The sequence below is a fragment of the Mugil cephalus genome, chromosome 12, assembly GCF_022458985.1.
Source record: "Mugil cephalus isolate CIBA_MC_2020 chromosome 12, CIBA_Mcephalus_1.1, whole genome shotgun sequence".
Classification (NCBI taxonomy): Eukaryota; Metazoa; Chordata; class Actinopteri; order Mugiliformes; family Mugilidae; genus Mugil; species Mugil cephalus.
The window spans coordinates 6,569,939-6,590,437 of NC_061781.1; the positions used below are offsets into that span (position 1 = coordinate 6,569,939).

General features: G+C 43.3%; 1 protein-coding gene across 3 annotated transcripts in view; it reads left to right on the forward strand.

Annotated features, from left to right (window-relative positions):
• The window catches only part of hdac4 (histone deacetylase 4), a 124,087-nt gene that overhangs the window by 79,702 nt on the left and 23,886 nt on the right, over positions 1–20,499 (forward strand). For all 3 annotated transcript variants that reach the window (XM_047600382.1, XM_047600383.1, XM_047600381.1), the window contains 13 exons: positions 2,510–2,638; positions 2,973–3,079; positions 3,322–3,441; positions 3,846–4,059; positions 4,814–5,031; positions 9,011–9,274; positions 10,980–11,160; positions 11,607–11,740; positions 12,377–12,479; positions 14,136–14,182; positions 17,512–17,619; positions 19,397–19,452; positions 19,838–19,925. In XM_047600382.1, the coding sequence (XP_047456338.1) occupies positions 2,510–2,638; positions 2,973–3,079; positions 3,322–3,441; positions 3,846–4,059; positions 4,814–5,031; positions 9,011–9,274; positions 10,980–11,160; positions 11,607–11,740; positions 12,377–12,479; positions 14,136–14,182; positions 17,512–17,619; positions 19,397–19,452; positions 19,838–19,925 (1,769 nt within the window). The remainder of the gene's footprint in view (positions 1–2,509; positions 2,639–2,972; positions 3,080–3,321; positions 3,442–3,845; positions 4,060–4,813; positions 5,032–9,010; positions 9,275–10,979; positions 11,161–11,606; positions 11,741–12,376; positions 12,480–14,135; positions 14,183–17,511; positions 17,620–19,396; positions 19,453–19,837; positions 19,926–20,499) is intronic.

Here is a 20,499-nt window from a genome sequence, read left to right on the forward strand (position 1 = left end):
GATATTTCTTATGAGGTGTGTAATTTAAAGCCAGATTCCAAGATTGACAAGTTTTGGTCATATAACACAATTAAAATGTAATGTAATAAAATACACACAAAGGAGATTTTATCACCCAGGAGTGAGCTGTAGACCAAGTGTCAAGCTCATCATTACCACTACGGAATCACATAAAACACACGATGGTGTCTGCTCTTGTGTCCTGACAACAAAGGATGAGAAGTTAAGTAACTGTTTTAGAAATGCTTTTTTAGGTCATAAATTTCACAAAGTAGGACAGTTACCCATTGGAGAATGGCTACTTGAAGTCTGCACATAAAGACACAGCAGTGAAGGGCAGAGGCAGTAATTCCAGAGAAAAGCGAGACGTGGGGAATTAGAGGAGGCGAGAGAAGAGGACGGGATGGATGGAGGTGAAGGAGGGAGTAAGGGCTGCAGTAAAATGCCAGCATCAGCAGTAAAACCAGTCTGGGCCCTCTGCAGCGAGTGTGTTCGCACGTGTGCAGGCTGGTGCGCTTTTGCCCAGTCGGCATTAACACCCTTCAAAGTCACTGCGTCCTGAGGTGAACACCCGCATGGCGACCGGTGCCCAGTAAAGTACACCCCTCCTGCTCCAGACTCCTTCTCTGTCTCCTTTGCTGTCCTCCCACCGCCCCTCTAATCTCCAATTTCTACTTAGCTTGCCTCTTTCTCCAACCACTCCTTTCATTTGTCCGTTTTGTAATCACTCAGGACGCGCAAACAACCTTGAACGCCCCTGCCTCTATCTCTGATGGCCTCGTTTCTCCTTTCCTGGCTCCTACCAGATTGTCCACAGTTCCTATCACCTCGGTTGCCCAGGTTGTTCCTCACAGTGGAGGGAAAGTTTCCTGTGACACCTAATTGACTTTGTAAAAACTGCATGCGGTACTCTGGTCTACTTTTTGATGGCAAAGGTTTCAGCATAGAATATCAGATTTTGTTGCATGTTCATGCTGCTGTTCATATAATGTGCCTATCTGCTGTGCTTCCATGTGCTGCGTCGGTAAAACGATATGTTAATTGTAATAGAGAAAATTAGATTTTGGTCAATCTATTACAATTGAGCACGCAACAGACGAAAATTAAAATTTGATGCACTCTGCATTTCTTCCTGCGTCCTCTCCAGCTAACTAATGCAGGGCTTTTTCTCCTGACCCACCCCTTTTAACAAATACTTTGAAAGAGTGCCCTCCACTTAGAAGAAGGTCTTTTTTAAATAATTGACTGTGATAAGTTCAGCAACATTGTTCCCTTTAAAGTCAAGAGTGCATTTGAAAAAGTACTTAGGCGCTGCATATTGACAATATCTCCTCCGCTGATGAGGAGCTACAGTGAGAGCTTGAGCCTCTTTGAAGTGCATTAAACTTCATCCTCTACCCCGTTGCGATAGGCATTCCAGGGGCCAGAGGGTTTGTGTTGACCCAGAATACATCTTCTAATATGGAGTAAACAAAAAATACACAAAGAAGAATTAATTGCGTCTACTTGGCTGTACCAACAACTCCCACCTCCGTCTGTGAGGCTTTTGAACGTAGCATGGCCTCTTTGATACAAGGTCATGGGACGAGCACGGGGTCAGCTGTTGGTCAACCATCCAGCTTTAACTAATTGAACGGACGGAAGGAAGCCAGTAGAGGAGTGGATAAAACTGCCTGTGTTTGGTACAGTCTGGCACAGAGACACCCGACGCAAGACCAGTCCAGAAAACGTCAGAGCCTGTCCTTCTATGTTTGCCTCTTCTCATTCTTGCACTCATGTGACACATGCTAATGCACCTCCACAGCGCACGAGCAATCCAGGACAGGAGGATCTGTTTGCAGGTCCTTTACATTTTTATATTGATATATATTTATATATATATACATATATATAGAACCACACATTCAACGTCATAAGTATACAAACACACAGACACACATATTTGCTGTTTTTGTTATTTTGTAATTGGAAGTGTCTGGAAACAAGCAGTGTTCATTAGCAGAGCATGGAGGCAGCATCATTAAGCATCGGGTCAAGAAAGCTGCCAGCTGGCAGATTCCTCTGGTTTTGCACTCTTTCCCACTGTCACATGATGATGGCTAACCCCAGCTCTTGAATCCGCCGGCCAGTGCATACAGTGTGGCCTGTAGGGACAAGCTTGTTAGCACCACTACATGCCAACAAACAAGCTTGCACTTGTGTGACCCTACCATCTACCAGAATAACGGCTTAGAGCTACTCTGCGATTTTAAATTCATTTCTAATTGTGGCTGTAACACTCAAGTATTTTTAGAATCACGGGCTCGGTAGGAAATCAAAAAAAATTAACCCCGGCGCTGCTCAGATCTATCCACTTAGTTATCTGCTACACATGTGGTAAATGAGTTGGAACAAGCACAAATGGATTTCGTCTATTTTTCTTTTTCGTTCAAATTAACAGAAAGTCTAAATTGCTCAGCTCTCATGTTGGCGTACAATGAAATCACTGGTGATGTCTGTGTCTCGTCAGCTTCTGAGCCCAACCTAAAGCTTCGCTCAAGGCTAAAGCAGAAGGTGACAGAGCGTCGCAGCAGCCCTCTGCTCCGCAGGAAAGACGGACCCATCACTACTGCCAAGAAGCGTTCCATGGACGTGGCTGGTGGGTACTCTTGGTCTGGGATTTTATTTGTTGTTTGAAGGTGGCATCATCATCAAGTATGCAATAATCATGTGAAAAATATACTCCACCTGGAACCACAGTTTGTACCCGTGTTGCTTCAAATCTTGTCATGTAACATAAAATAAATAGTTATCTTCATCTTTGTCCAAATATATAGTTTATTTATTGTCTTTCAATTGTCTATAAATATACACACCATTGAAATAGATGGTCACACTCGTTTTACTACAGAAAGCTCTCTTGTCTTGGTTAGATGTAAATCAGAAAACATGTAATGTGTTGTGTAATGTCCTGTGTTTTATGTCTATTCCAGAGTCAGTATGCAACAGTGCCCCAGGCTCAGGTCCCAGTTCCCCCAACAACAGCTCCAGTAACATCCCCAATGAGAATGGGGTCACGGTCTCCACCAGCCCAGGAGAGGTAAACAGCATGGCTGCCCATGTGTGAATGAAGCATGTATGTAACCCTAACCCTAACGCAGGTGACCAGAGGACTTCAGGATGTCAGATATCAGTTTATTTTAATGGAGCCCTCAATCTCAGTCTGTCTTGTGTGTGTTTGTGTGTGTGTGGTTGAGAGAGAAGTACGGGCAGTTGAATAGATGTATGTAATAGTGTGTTCTGTGTGCAAGCATCGACTCTTATGTGGATGTGTGTCCGCAGGCCGCTCTGCTTCAGAGGTTGGCTGCAAGAGAAGGCTCTCTTAGCCAGCTGTCTCTCTATACGTCACCCTCTCTGCCTAACATCACCCTGGGACTGCCAGCCACGGGTCCTGCTAGCACTGTGAGTACACTTAATATGCAATATTATATTATGGTTAAATGTAACATCACTCATGAAGAGTCTTTACTTTGCAAAACATGGACCAAACTTGGATCACAGAGGGTATTGGAATACATGTAAACTAACTGATAACATTCAGTTTTTTTTTCTGCAGAGAGTAATAATTGAGTAATCAAGCAATCATTGAGTTTTCATTTTGGGTAGCCACATGGAGTTTGAGGTCCATTAGTGGATTTTGTCCCATCTGTGATTTTTTGACATCAGCACATTTTCCGTGTGTCTTTCCATCTTTCACCATCTCACTGTTTTCTGCCTCGTTTGACTCTGCCGACTGTCTGCCTCTCTCTGCTTCGGCCCGCCTCTTTACTCGCCTCACCCTCGCGTCTCAATCCGTCTCCTTGCAGGTGGTTTCAGGACATCAAGATGGTGAGAGTCATCTGGCACTGCCTGCGTTACAGCAGGGCATTCCACTGACCCCTCCTTTCCTGCCCACTGCCCACCTGCCCCCTTACTTGGCATCTTCAGCGCTGGAGAGAGATGGTGCTGGAGGGGGCACGGCAGGTCACAACCCCCTCCTCCAACACATGGTGCTGCTGGAGCAGAGCCACAGTCCTATGGGTCAGTAGCCGCCGCAGCCGGTCACTGGCTGGTGTTTAAATTACTGACGCTGTGTGGGCCGCCAGAAGAATCCAGTTCCAGAATACTATGCTGCAAATTGCTGTTATCACGTAGTCTTTTGTGTTTGTGGTGTATGTACACAGAAACAGGCATAGGAACAGTTACAAGGCAGGGAAGATACAAAGCTGGTGCTAGTCAGTGATTTCATTTAAGTGATTTGAGTTTGAACTTTATACAGGTGGTATTTTTTTCCAGTGACCTTCTACGCTGGTGTAAAGCTACTAAGAGTAAATTTGAGGCATGGCAGTTTAATTCAGATGTGAAAATGTGCTGAAATGCTGAGCCTCAACATTAGAACTGTACAAATACTTGAGTGTAGTAACTACAGTATATTTAATGCATGCTTTATATTCTTACTGGTTGATGTGATTACAGTAATTTTGAATCAGTTAACACACGTTTTGATGTTTCAAAACATCCCTTTCAGTAATTTTGCTCTCCTCAACATAATTACAGGGATTCTAGGAGAACTGCTGCACAAAACATACAATACAAGGGATTATAGAAGGCCACTTCTACAGAGTAATTGTTAAAACTACTTGGAAGTGAAAAGGAACACACAAACAGTCTAAAGTTAATGTGTCTTAGGAGATAAAATGACGTAAAATACGCCTTATTTCATTAGGACTTTGTGTACCCAGCTTATTCAAAATGCTTATGACGACTTTCTGTTTTTGTTATATTTTTTCTATAGTTGGGCTGGGTGGCCTACCACTGCCATCACCCTCCGTGTCCAAGCTTGTACGGGGCCACCGTCCCCTGGGGAGAACCCAGTCGGCCCCTCTGCCTCAGCAGCAGTGTGGACAGGCCCAGGCCCTGCAGCAGTTGGTGGTCCAGCAGCAGCACCAGCAGTTCCTGGAAAAGCACAAGCAACTGTTCCAGCAGCAGCAGCAACAGCACATCATCAACAAGGTATCTCCACATGTGCATGTGTGGCGTATAAGAAGCAACAGCTGTGTGTGTGTGTGTGAGCGTGAGTGTGTGAGTTGTAGGAGTATTTGTCCATCTATATGACACTGATTCGGTTAATTCCTGTGAATCCTGTCTTTTCTCCAAGAGCAGGATGAATCAGGCTGCAATCAGCACGTCTTTTAGCCAGTTTTTCTTGTCTGCGCTCATTGTGTCCCTACTTCTTCCTGTCACCCTGGCAACTGTGCACTAGAGGAAGCTGCCTCCATATATGTACACACAGGAAATGTGACTCATTGACTCTCTGTGGAAGTGTGTGTATGTGTGCAAGGTGATGCTGGGTGTTTTGACATTATAAAGTCATTGTAGAGAAGGAGATGATTGTTTTTGTATGCATTGGTGTGTCTGTGTGTGTGTCTCTGTGTATGTTTGTGCTGTAATTCTCAGAGGATTACTCTCCATTATGCTGTGTTGTCGGGCCGTTCGTGACTCGCTTTGCTTGTGGACTACTGTTGTGCGTCCATGTAATTAGTCAAGCTCTAATGTTAAACCAGGTCATTTTTTATATAACATTGACAGCTGTGTTAATGCTCTTTTAAAATAGACATAAAATTACTTTTGCGTGGCATTTTAAAAAAACCAAAAAAGTCAAAAAAGTCATAATATGTTATCACAAGATTGCATTTATATTGCTTTGGGTTGTAGCTGTGTGATTTATTATTCCCAGCCTGAATAGTATCATCACCATTTATCATGAAGGAACATTGTGCAAAATCAATAACGGGCACTTCATATTACACATGCTCTGACCTCTCAGATATTCAGCTGGATCTGCACCAGATACTTCACAATCCGCAATACTTAATGCAGAAATCTTCAAACATCTGTGATTTGTCTGTCTGTTTTGACCACACCCATGTTAGTGTTAAGTTAGAGGAAAAAACTCAGATGTGATCACAGAAAACATGGAAATGTACTTTGGCACTTTCTCAAACAATTCTTGCTGTAATATACTTCAGCCACAAATGTTTATAATGTCTATAAATGCGAACCACATGTGTAAACCTCCGCATCAGCAGGATAACTACCTCTGTAAGCTCCTCAAACCAACCCATGGCCCATGGACAATAATAGTCATTTTAATTCTATTTAAAACAAAAGGAACCAAGTCAGTTTTTCAGAAGATGCCCACAGTGTTAACTACCATGACAAGATGAAGTTATCTTAAGAAAATTACTGTGTATAAAATGGTGGTCATTCGGTTAACTTGAACCAGGAGACACTCGGTACTACTTTCATGCATTTCATATTATTGAACAGTGAAAAATGGAATCTGTCATTTCAAGCCCAATACTTTAAATATCACTTGGTAACACATTAGGCACTAAACCTCACACCGCTTACACCCGAAGATCTTATCAGGACATGTAATAAAGATTTGGCAATCAGTGAATGGATTGAATGAATGCCTCTGAATAGTGTCCTCCTGTCTGGCACGGCGTCCTGAGTGCTTGGATTTAAGACAGTCCAACTAAAATCAAAATAAACCTCTGTGATATCTCCCCTAGAAAATTAATCTGGGTTAATGTCAATCTCTATCCTACTGTGGGGGACTTCTATTCCAAAGTTACTGGACTCTCACCTGCTGGAACAGTCAAAATACTGAGGCCTTGCTTTTCAGTTCAAGGAAGAGTAACATCATGCCACCAAAAGCTGAAAAAAATGATGGGGACTTAATCACTGCTGTACAGGTTTGTGACCTAGAACAACAGAAGTTCTTCTACAAGGAATTACCTTAACAACAGGGAGGAACTACAAAGGTTCTGTTCATATGCTAATGGCCTCTTTCAACAAAAGGCTAGACGGCGTCTTAAAGGAGCTTTGTGACATTAAATCAAGTCCACAATATACCCAAGTCATATGGATAAGCTAATTTTAGATATTCCACCTAAAGGCGTGTTACTGTGGCTGCTCTGGCTGATGTCAGTGCAACTATCCACTTTCGTCCTCTTATCCAAAGTTGGGTTGCATTGGCAGCTGACTAATCAGGTTATTCCACAGTTCCCTATTCTCCATTCTCTATTCTCCACCAAAGGTGGTCACGTCCAACTATTTTATTACTGCTGGCACCACACCAGCCTGATTGTCTATGTCGTGCCCCATTTTACTATCACTTGTAAACAAGACCCCGACATGGTTAAACTTGCGGATCACTGTGGTCTCACACTTGGAGGTGCTGACTTCCACCCCAGATACTGCTAACGTGCTGAATAAAACTGATCTATTACTAAAATGGATTGGATGCTTTCTCGTTGTAACATGTACCATGTAGCAGTCTGGGCTTTTGTAACTCCAGTTGTCCCGTTCTTAGAGTAACATATTTTCCCAGGCTAGTCATTGTTTGTTTTACCCCTTTAAAGAACTCACTCAAGAGCAAATTTAAAACGAGACCAAAGTAATGTTGCTTGCTTCAAGTCAAGTTCTCAAAATCTAACATACTCTTTGTGTTTGACACAAGGAAGTAGATGCAATTCCTACAAGTGTAGTGCTACTTTTAACTATAGTTTACTTTGTAAATATTATCTTCAGTTTCATTTTTTACCCTGTCCTTTAATATCTAACACTTGAAACAAGATTCAACTGCAGTCCTCCTCGTTCAAATGTTTCAGTCAAGCAGCAGGCAGCAGTGAAATGGGGCCCTTTCAGATTTTGGCTTTAACAGTCAGAGATATTGCCAGCAATGAAAGAATCTTGAAATACTTCCAGCCTGAGCCTGCTGCCTGCCATTAATTACCTGAGACAGCTAAGACAATTTTGCGGTATACTCACTCACATTATATTGTTGTTGAAGTTTGAGAGATAGATACATAGAGTCAACTAGTGTCAAGTGTTTGTGTATACAACCACCTCCCCTTTCCACCTCCCGCGCTCTCCATCTTCCAGCTGATTTAACAGGCTTATTTAGTGCCTGTCCCCCGTATGGTTCATATCCCAGCAACTATTTCCTCTGTTAAAAAGGAAGGGTTGAAAGACTGAAAGAGAGAAAAACAAGAAGGAGAGGACGAGTGAGAATCAGTGCAGCAGGAGTGGATGAGTGTTTTGAGTTTGTTTGGAGAAGAGGGACTAGGATGAGGCAAGAGCCTGCTCTCTGACGTCAATGGACCGTTCCCTGGGCAATATGCCAGCCAAGTGTGTGTACGTGGGTGTGTGTATGTGTCTGTCCGTGCATATTTGTGTGTGTGTTCCATGCACAAACAGTGGTCCAGTCCAATCATGACCTGCACATCAAGGCTGAGGTCTTTGACGACATGGACAGGGACAGCTGCCACAACAAGATTACTACAATAACCCCTCCACAGTTCTTCCACTCTTCCTCCCTCATGCCCTCTGCTCAGTTTGCCTTTTCTCTTGCAGGCTCGAGCATGGCGAGCGATATGAATTACAAATAGTTTTTCGTTTTGAAAAGTCTGTTTTCTATCTTGGTGCTTTGAACAAATAAAGGACCAGCTAGTTTGAGTCCAGAGTACAGAGCAGGTTTATCTCCATGTGTGCAAAAAGTAAGAGGGCCTGGCTAATGTTAGATTTTGCTTGTTTAACCTTAAGGTCTTTTACATTGTGTTTATACCCAGACAGATTACTCATCTATTTTTGGAATGGAAAACATCCTAAATGGGCCAACAATCAGTTAAAAGTTGTCTTGTTCTCAAACAGTTTTGACCGTGATGGATTTTAAGTTGTAACCCAGACTTTACTCCTCTCATGCTGTTAAAGCTAAACCTGTCCTTTTGTCCTGACAGGATTCTGTTATTATTAATAGCGCTGCATTATTACTGCAGCAATTACCACCTTTATCTCAGCCTGACGTTTATTTGAAAGCGCTCCGTGTTAATGTGAGCGCACACGACACCGTGAAGATCAGACCCCCTAATTACAGCGATGCCTTGTCAGACATCTGACCTGACCTCTTCTTTTCATCCACCAGATCATGTCAAAGCCGGGTGATCAGGTCTCGGCTGCGGGCTCCAGTGCCTCGGGGCCGGCCAGGCAGCACCAGAGTCACCCAGAAGAGACAGAAGAGGAGCTCAGGGAGCACCAGGCACTCTCCTCGTCCTCGTCGTCATCCTCCTCCACTTCTGCGCAGGATGCGGGGTTGCTACGGGGGGTTGTCATCAAGCAAGAGCCTCCAGATCCCCAGGAGCAGGAAGAGAGGGAGAGGCAGGCTGAGCAGGACTTTGTGTTTAAACAGGTAAGAGTGAGGGGTGGGGAGCAGGCGAAGGAAAGGCGCAGAGGGGAGTTGTAGTAGAAGAGGGGGCAGATGTAAAAGGAAACCAGCCGGGAAGCTGTGGTGGCAAATGCTCATGCCCTGGGACGGATCTGCATGGTCAGTCAAATGTTTTGAGTGGGATTTATGGGGCGATAAACAGAAGAGTAATAACGTAGTAATCCATGGTATCTGATTACCGTGGAGTTGAAACTGTAAACAACAAAATGGCTCTAATTGGACAGCTGCATGAAGAGATTTTTTTTTTTTTTCTCTGTATGGGTTGAAACATGGCCCATAATAAAATCCAAATGGTGCTTTGCGACATTTGGATGAAGAAAGAGGAAACAAATGAAAAAAGGAGAACTGAGATAAAGAGTTAATAAAGGTAATTGAAGAATGACTGGGCATGAGATTAGAGTCAGTTAAAATGCAGATAACATAAATTAAAAATGATAAAAGTCTTTATTGCACCCAAAGGTGCCATCACATTTGACTGTATTACATGATCTCATTATGTGCTGTATATTCATAACGGTCCAAACTGACAGTAACTAGTCATTGCGGAGGATTTACAAATCACACAAATGCAGTCACTTTGTAATGGAGGTAAATGGATGAAAACAGCCTGACATCAGTGGCACACGGACCTTCTAGTGACTGACTGAGACAGTCATTTCATCTGTCTTTCTCCCAGACTGATGCAGATTCGGTCATTTCTTTTCCACGTTGTGCATAATGCACTAAAAAAAAACACATGCTACACTAATGCTATGAGTTGTGTACATGTAATTACTCCCGGCAAGTTCCTACCATAACTCTGTGTGGAGATTCACATGCAAATATTCACCCAGACCGATTTTACTCCATCCGTCTGTGGATGCACACAGCACACATTCTTCATCTCTGCGTTGCGAGCAGTCAGTCTGTGGCCGGCCTCGTGCACAGTCAGGACACCGCGTCCTCATCTGTCCAGCCCATCCCTGCCGTCCGCCCGGTCAAATTTAATCAGGCACTCCTCTCACTGTCGCCATGGCGCCCGTAGTGTAGGCAGACACACCCATCAGAACAAAACCAGGAGACTGCTTGGTGAGAGTCTTTTGAGTGGAAAGACCACTGAAATATTCATTTCCGATGTGCACGGAGGCTTTCCAAGCGTGTATCTGATACTGTCACATCCGACCATGTATGCACGTGGACTGATATGTGATCGGTCACTCGGTTGCCTTTTTTGGTAACCGGTGGTTGAGGCGGCTTACTTTGAAATTATATAGTGAAAAAAAATCATAATGTGAAGTTGAGACTATAGAGGTTTTCTATTTAGTGTCCCATGTCCTTTTTATAGTAGTAGGTAAAGTCATACTGTTCACAGCTGTAGGCTCACATTAAGAATTTGTGTGATGGTTGTCATTTAAAGAAAACAAAACAAAAAAAAAAGTGGTGCTCCATCATCAATACATAACAGAAATCTGGTGCAACACGGTATCTTTATTTATTCAGCTTCCATTGTTTAGTATAGCAGCTTGGAATGTGCAACTATTTGGTGCCATCTTCTGGCATGATAAATATATTGCATCCAACTATTTTACATACTGTATCTGTGTGTGTGTGTGTGTGTGTGTGTGTGTGTGTGTGTGTGTGTGTGTGCGTGTGTGTGTGTGTCTGTGTGTGTGTGTCTGTGTGTGAGCAGCAGGCTCTGATATTAGAGCAGCAGCGGATCCACCAGTTGAGGAACTACCAAGCCTCCATGGAAGCAGCTGGGTTGTCAGTCAACTTTGCAGGACACCGTCCCCTGTCCAGGGCTCAGTCCTCTCCAGCCTCTGCCTCCTTCCCCATGGTTGAGCCTCCAGCCAAGCCTCGATTTACTACAGGTCTGCTAAATTACTTTTACACACCACAGCCATATATGAAATGCTGCTTTTGATTTGTGCATTCACTGCAAAGTAAATTACAGAACAGAGTGCCAGACAGTAATATAGACACATGCTTTCTTCTTGCTGATTGCAGGTTTAAAGGAACCTTTCACTGTAAATGACAGCATGATGACGCAACATACAGTAGCCGTGTATTTACATAGTTCTGTTGCTAGGCACTGCGGCTCCCCTGACGATATAAACCATTATGAGTGTAATTCATTCTATAAAGTACGACACTTCTCTGGACCTTTTACATAAGATCTTTTGTTTACAATGAGATAATCACAACATATCTTGCGTTGTGATTGTAGTTGGATTGATTGAAGCCGTTTGCTTTCAGATGATGCTTTCTCACCCGCATGCTTTTCACATTTGTGCATGGTTTTGTGTGCATATTCCAGGCCTAGTGTACGACTCTCTGATGCAGAAGCACCAGTGTATGTGCGGCAACACCACTAGTCATCCAGAGCACGCTGGCCGCATTCAGAGCATCTGGTCCCGGCTGCAGGAAACGGGCCTCAGGGCGCAATGCGAGGTAACGTCAAAATAAGACTCAACCAAAGGAGACGTGAGGCTTTGTCAGTGTATTATCAATGACATACAAATAAATAATGTTTCCGTGCAAGAGTGTCCATTAAGTGTCCAGTGTCCCAGATAATAATGACACCTTGTCAACGTTTGAATGCATATTTGGATAATTAATAAAAAATAAAGCAGTTATTGAAAGATGAATAAAATGTTAAGAGTCTTCTTCAGATGCATCATCCCAGAGATTTATTGATGTATTACCAATATCTGTGTTCATTGTAATGTGTTGTTTGTTTACTTGTTCAGTTGAAAAGTCTTAATTTAAATGCCCTTAAAAATCCATTTTTACCTTACAAGTGCAGGTGGTAAACACAACCAGAAGGGGGCAGTGTTATTCCGTTTTCAATTGATACTTCACCATTAAAACACACTAAAAAAATTATATAATACTTGTCTCTGAGTTCCTGATTACATGAGACGTTGTATATGCACTATTTCATTGTAATTACAAGACGAGATAACGTGAGATTTAGTGTAACTACCTTCACGCAGCACTCTGGGCTACTCACAGTTTAGATGTCGATTATAGAGACTTAATCTAATGTCTGTTTCCTTTTTCTCCTCTATGCTTCTCTGTTTTCAGTGTATCCGTGGAAGGAAGGCCTCTCTGGAGGAGTTACAAACAGTTCACTCTGAAGCGCATGTCCTGCTGTATGGAACTAACCCACTGAGGCAGAAACTAGACTGTAAGACATACACGAGCAAACGCACATTCAAATCAATATCTATTCCAAATGTGCAAGCATAGATTCCCTCTAGTTTAGTCTAAAAAAAGAACTGTGGAAGATTTATTTTTTTTTTTACTAATATGAATGAATGACACTAACCGCGGTGCTGACATGTCTCACAGATACATTCGGCCTCACTTTACATGTACACATCCGTCATTAAGCCTTCAGTAACTTTGTCAAATTGAGCAGGCTGTAGTCTCCGACGAAGCCGTCACGTATGTTAACGCCATGAATCTGCAGCACCTGCTAAAGAAATCTGCTTTAATGCTTTAACCATGTCATAACAAAAGGTCCGCTCTAATAAAGTCTTGGAGGTGTTACGATAAGGCGAGGACCCGCTGAAGCTGTTAAACTGAAAGTCGCACAGGCTGCTCAGTCACTTAGGTCTGGCCTTGAAGTGCAGGTGTAGCCGAGCCCGTCTGTGTGTGCGAGTGTGTAGTTGTGAGTAGATGTGCAAAGCAAAGGGGCAAACCCCAGTGGTGATCTTAGCTTTCGTTCCAGTGGAGACATAAATTCCTCTTATTATTACTGCTTACAGAGGAGTATTACCAGATACTCCAGTAAGATTCAGCAAACAGGTGGGACTGCGTACAACCAGAGATAGTGTGGCCGAAGAAGAACGTGAAAATGTCAACTGCTATAAAAATATAAAGTGACAATTTATCAGCGATTAAAGTATTGACAGAGATTATATTATATATGTGGTAGGGAAGGAGTTATTTTGGTTAGACACTGTTGAACACATTATTAGCAGGTTAGTAGTTGGCTCAATGAGACGTGGACCCTTAAACTTGGTAATGTGAGGACCACGTTTCACCCGTTGAGCCTCAGAGGTCTGCTGTCGTACTCCTGAAGCTTAACACTGGTTCAGGTGTCAACACCGGATTAAAATAAGTTCAATGTTTTTCATGTTTGGTTCCTTAGACTCAGCCATGCCTGAGGAAGACTTCTTCCTCTCATTTTTCTTCTTCCCTTTCTTCATTTTTTCTTCTTGCTTTTCTTCTTATTTCTTCTTCTTGTTCTTCGTCTTTCTCTTTTTCTTCCCGTCTTCATTTTCTCCTTCTTTCTTTTCTCCTTCTTCATGCTTTCCCTCAGCCCCTTTGCGCACGCGACCGCAAATGCCGAATATTGACCAAATATGTACTGGATTAAAATATCTCACTGTCCCTTTCCATTGTTACGTTGCTACACTCATAAATACACATAAGCAGTGGGTTTGTGTACAGTTTTAAACATGAGATTGTGTTGTTAAAAACGTAAAATTGTAATTGTTGTTTTCACTTGACACCAGTCATACTCGGTCGGCTGTTTTCCGACGTGCCAAAAATCTCAGTTCGTAGATTTATAGTTTTCCATTTAAAGCGACAAAACTGATATTTTTTGGCCCGAAATCCTGCTTCTGTCTGACGAGAGGCTCGATTGTGAGGTTGTTTTGTTCTTCACCTTGCCCAATTACAGCATGCCCCTGTGTACTCTCACTGTTAGCAAAGGTCAGAAAGTCAAACGCTCAGGTTTAGGGGTCATGTACCCATTCCTGCTTGTGAGTACATAAAGTTACCTCTTCACCTCGTATGCTTTCCCTCTTTCTTAATTTACTTCCTCCTCTTTCAGGCTCAGTAAGTCCCATGTTTGTGAGGCTACCATGTGGAGGAATTGGGGTAAGTCCCTTTTTTTTTTTTTCCCCTTCTTTAGTCATTTTACAAATATTCACAGTCTAATTAAGTATTCGTAGTTTGTGTGCGTGATATTTCTTGGAAATTGCCACACTGGTGTGTTCAGTGGAAAGATTGTCGTAATGGACTGCTGTGATTTATCACAACACTATGCTAATCGAATCGATACCCATCTGGCACTGCTCCGTGTGACTGAGGAATGAAACAACTGAGCCTGCTTTCAAAATCATCAAATAGTAGTATAATAACAGTTTCTCCTTCACCCACTCTCTCTCTCTCTCTCTCTCTCTGCCCCCTGCTTAAATAATGGTCCCATTTGTTCTTGTTCCACCAAACAAACACGCACGCACACACAATCTCTGCACACTTGCACGCACGCACACAAATACCGCCCCTCAAGGACCAGAGGCAACAAAAGCTGTTGCTTGCCTTTCCGCCGCTTTGGTAATTATAACCAGATGTTACGAGCTTAGTGTGTGTGTGTGTGTGTGTGTGTGTGTGTGTGTGTGTGTGTGTGTGTGTGTGTGTGTGTGTGTGTGCGCACGCCAAGGGGCATGATTTTGTTTGTGTGCATAGCAGTGTGTTTAGGGATGTTTGTGTGCTAAGGCAGTGATTTAGACGGCTGCTTAGTGTTGGAGGTGCTGTCTTTTGAACCGATATCTCATCGGACTCTTACACCTGTACGTGTGTGTGTCTTTTTCTTTGCATTGTTGAGGAGTTATAAAGACGCCCTATACTTTCTCCATCCCTACTTCTTTTCCACATCCCTCATGCTTCCAGGCTATCTTTCTTTCTCCCCCCATCTCTCTCCCCCCTTCCTTCCCTCCTTTGGGGTTACCGCTGCTGCTGCTGCGGTGGGAACGAGAAGAGTGTGAGCTCCGCACCGCACTTTTCTGCTCTTTGTAATGGCAAATGGAACTAAATTGTTGTCTTCCTGTCGTACACACACATACAAGTCATAACGCACACACACATGCACACAGAGGAGGGGGTCTGAAATTAGCCTGTCAGCCTGCGGAGAACCATCATTCCGTCATACCGGCACGTTCCCGCTCTTTTGTACCTCACACACACACACACACACACACACACACACACACACGCACACACACACGCACACACACAGCTCTCCTTTCACTTTTTCCTGACTAGTTTGTGTCCCACTCCTGGCTCGAGGCAAAACTAACATCAACATGGGAAATAATAAACCACTCAGTCTCCACATGCTGCTTTAGAGCAGCATCTGTTTGTGCTCATTAGCCAGACTTGTATATATGATTCAGTTTCCCATTCACTTACTCACTTGACTCTTCATTTGCTCGTTCCTGCTGTCATTGACTGAGCTACTACACACTGTCTCCCACTTACTCTCCATTTTTCTCTCCTCCAGTTCGGTTCCATTAGTCACTCATCAACAACGGGCTCTATACATTGTGTCTTTACTCTATGCTGAACGCCCATAGTTTTGTTTCATGACTCAAGTCTTTCTTGGCACAACTTAAAAAGAGCTCCTTTTCTTCTCTGTGGATGTTATTATGGAGCAATCATCCAGCCTTGATCAGTTCCGTCACTGGAGAGAAGGGGAAAGTGGGCCGGCTGGCTGAAAAGCTGTCCACTGGCTCAACACACCCCTGGTTGGAGGAGTGAGGAGCTGACTGGGTGGCGAAGGTTAATGTTCCACTCGGCCAGTTGACTGACTGAAAGGCCATCGGCGCGGATGAAAGGGCCGGCTGTCTGACAGGGCAGACTGGCAGGTTAAAGTTAACATATTCAAAGTGGAAGAGCCCCGGGTTTCCATCAGAAAGCCTGGCTAGAGCTCTGGCATGGGCCCGCTCCACACATGTGTGTACAGTTCAAACACGCTGACACACAGACCTTCCTTTTCTTCTTTTCCTCTGCCAGCTCCTGCTCTCTCTGTTTATCATGTGCTCCATCTGCCTGCAGTATCTGCCATGCCTGATGGAGGGTGTGTATATTATCCTGTGCACGGCCCTGCGTACAATCAATCACAAAGAATATTGTGGTCTGTTTGACTTGTATGCATGTGTGTGGATGTACTGTTGTGATTGGGGCTGTGAGGCCAGCCGTGCCTCAGCATTAATCAGGCTTGACCACTGAATGCCTGCCCTGTGTCTGCGCATACTCGAACACAATCACACAATCAATCTGGAATTTTGTTTTTCACTCCATAAAATAAATATATTAGGGCTGTCAACAGATTCAAATATCTCACCGCATGATTTCCATAGTTAACCCGCTGCAGCTCAGATTAATTGCACTTTTTTCCCCCCGATAGGATATTTATTTGGGATATTTAAAAGGTGTGCGTTACTCTTATAAACATCAGCTGCTCAGAAAGCTCCCTGCTCTGTTCATAACTCGGTTCACGTCGACATAAAATTCCCATAACTTTGGTCTTGTCAAGAGATCTGTCAGGACTTTGAAGCGGAACTCGCTGTTCATCTATTTCAGCTCACTTGTTTCTGCAGTAGACTGTATAATTACGTTTTGACTTCCTTTTCTTATGCTTCTTTTGGACTTTGGGAGACTTTTTGGCAGTTTTGACACTACAGGGCCTATTACTGCCCTTTCACGGGATAAAACTGTTTGCTGCGGCAGCACGTGAAACTCTGCTTGCGTTCCACACCGTATCTATTGCTTTGATCACTTTGTGATTTCTTCTTCTACTCTCTGAACTACGGTTTGGGCTGCAGTCATACAATCAGAATGTGCATGCGTTAATCACACATCAATTTAACATTTCAGGTCAGTTAGAAAGAATTAATAAGCCACTGATTGTGAGTAAATAATGTTTTTTTTTATGAATTATTTTGTGTTTTCATTTTGTTATAACTGAAACTGGTTCTGTTTAAAAGACAAAGTTACAATATCATGTCCCTCTGGCCAAAACAAATGTTCAGAAAGTCTGTCCTGCTACGTGCAGATTGTAGACTGTATGGTTAAGCTTCTAAATATGTCTCACTGCCTCATACTTTTGCTCTCTATTGTTTTCTCTCTGCAAATAAATTTTCCTGCCCTCCGCTGTCGCTTCTTCACTCAGAGCAGACGCTCTTTCACAGACCGACTTTGATCCTGTGAAATGACACAAGCTAAATGATTTCAAATGTGCTCACAGCTTTACGGTTCCTGTCCCGCTGAAGTATCGTAAATGACGGCATCAAGCGTGCCAGCCATTATTAAACAAATAAATAAATGAATAAATGGAAAGAAGTATGAAGTTGCATATTTTGGCTCACTTCAAAAATGTCTCATAAACAACACATGACTGTTAGTGTGTTTGTGTGTATTGGCAGGTGGACAGCGACACCATTTGGAATGAGGTCCATTCATCCAGCGCAGCTCGTCTGGCTGTCGGCTCTGTGGTGGAGCTGGTCTTCAAAGTAGCATCGGGAGAACTGAAGGTCGGTTTGGATGCTCTGTGGACTTAAATTAGTCATGGTTGTTTGCTGGGGCTGCAGTATATTTTTGGGCACCGGATTGACTGAAGGATTGTGTGTTTGTCATGCCTGTGTGGCCTTTTGGTGTGTGTGCATGTCATAACCTTTAAGTGCAACGTGAAACCAAGCTGTGTTGGGCAAAATAAATCCATGACTTAGTCTGAGGGTTCTGATTTTAGTCTGCATGTCAGATTGTGCTGCCTTCAGTTCTAGCCGCATACAGAAACAACAATGCGGAGACGATGTTCCATTCGTGTGTTTAAAAATATTTCTGCTGAGTTAATCAAACTTTGTCACACTCAGCACTATGAGATCAACCTATCCTCTCAGCAGTGGAGTTTTGCTATCCGCCCACACCTCTAAACACCTCAAGAAAAACCTCCTTCCAGAACCATCATTAGCACCTCCGCAGACAGACATCCCCACCCCGTCTTGCCTTGCCCCCCAGCCAGCCTTCATGAGTCTGTGGTGAAGGCTGCTTACTGTTTGAACCCAGCAGGGAGGCCCGGTGCACAGGCACCGCAAAAGCCAGCAGTCCACACCAACAGGCCTCTTTTATTAGTATTACACCAAAGCCACCTGCAGAGCAGCCGTTGCACTTAGCGTTAGCTTAGCACAATATACCACAGACTAATCACATTCCTTGGAGAGAGACGATAGCATGGCATGCTGCACACCCATGTGGTTTCTGGCTGGAATTGCAAGCTCTCAGCCCTCACTATGTGGTCATTTCTATACAGTGCTTTGTATGATTGGCAGTATCGCAGCTTGATAGCCAAAGGCGTTGCACAACTCGAAAGAAAAATGCAGTTTCGTGGCTGACCTCTTGCTAAAACCAGGAATTGAGATGCCATCAGCTTAACCTGATCGCAACACATAAATGCAAAGGATTCCTAATGCTCATGCGCACAAGTCTGCACACACGCAGATGGTTCTTTGAGGATCCTCCACCGCCAAGTGACCAAGTTCCACCTGCACCAACAACTCTTCAGAGAACGCTATAAATCTGCTCAAGCCACCCACCCACCCACACACACATACAAACATGGGTTTGTATGTCTTAACAAATTTAAACCCTCAGTTAAAACACCTACACCGTTAGTGTTCCGCTGGAGTTTGGCTGCCACTACTTAATAAAAACAAGAAGACGCACATTTCAACCTCTCAATCCACTGCTACTTTCTTCTTCTTGTCTGTTTTAATTAGTTATCACACTTCTCCATGTTTCTCATACACTGACAGTACATAAGGTACGTGTGGTGCAGAGTTCTTTTACCGGGTGTCCTCAAACCATCTGAGGCTGTTGTCGCTACACTAATCTTCCGACTGGCTGCTAATCAACAGCAGCTGACTCAACATCATTAGTCCGGTTTGCCTCGCTTTGCATCAGAGCAAACATCGATCTAATGTCACCACATAGAAGTGGGAGCTGGAAACACTGCCTTCACAAAGCTCTCCTTAACAGATCCACTTCACAGAGCTCCCCTTAACAGATCCACTGTAAGTCTCTAATGTTCTTTTGAACTACAGTTGTGATAGGATTAGCCACCACTTGTACTGGATCATGAGGAGATCCTGAGTTATAAATTTAAAGTGAATGTTATATAATATTCAGTGCGTTGCCCAGATGAATGGGTTTGTAAAGGCACCATCTTATCATTCAAAGAGAAAGAAAAAAGTGTCTTTGGAAACAACTGTGTGTAACATTCACGGTGTGAATGATTTTTGTCTTGTTTGACAGAATGGTTTTGCTGTAGTTCGACCACCTGGACACCACGCTGAGGAGAGCACGCCTATGTAAGTAAAAGAAAAGGATCCTCTTGCATTCAATTCCCTTTGAGAAATAGATCTACCCTGCATGCCTTCCTTTGTGACTTGTCCTTATTTACCTGTATCCTGTGTTTTAAGATATACTTAGTGTTGGAGACCTTTTTCACAGCAGACATTATAACTTGCCGGATTAAGTAAAGAACAGGTGGAAGCTATTACAATGTACCAACACACACAGATTTTGGGCCTCTCCAAGTGGAATGCAGCCGTCATTAATGCACCTGTGCTTTCTCTAGTGTGACAAGTCTGAATGTCTGGTGTGAGAAAGGTGTATTTCTTAAGTCTGTGTATATATACTGAATATCCGGAAATGCCACTGTCTTCTTACTGTCCTCTCTCTTTATGACCTCAGGGGCTTCTGTTATTTTAACTCAGTTGCTATAGCAGCCAAGCTCCTGCAGCAGAGGCTCAATGTCAGTAAAATCCTCATCGTGGACTGGGTGAGTTTACGCAGGCAACCCAGTGGGTTGTGCTACATTCTGTCTTATTCTTGTGTATAGATGTACAACCACATGTGATTGTGATTGTACCCAGCTAATTATCATTGACACATAAGAGTATGTAGGCTTAACACAGAGAAACTACTTCTGGCTAGTTACTGTTCAATGGTTTTAGGCTTCTGCACCATCAATAGCCACGGCCATAGGCATTATGTTTTCAGGTTCTGTCCCATCTTGTGGACATATCTTGGGAGCAGCTTGTTGGGATTTCTTTATATTTGGCACAAATGTCCACTTTGACTCCAGGATGAACTGATTAGAGTTTGATCATCAAAGGCTTGACCTCATCACATGGTATTCAGTTCATCTGAGCAGATAAACGTAACTCACAAATCCATGTGTTAAATTATGAAAACATTTCACACAAATATCCAAAAGGATAGAACGATGATGTGATGCTTCAATGAAGCTTAAAGGTCCACTTCACTGCAGATGTTTTGCATATTCACTTGATATATAGATAGAGTCTGAACAGATAAAGAAGTAAACTAATGTTGTTCATATAGTACATATA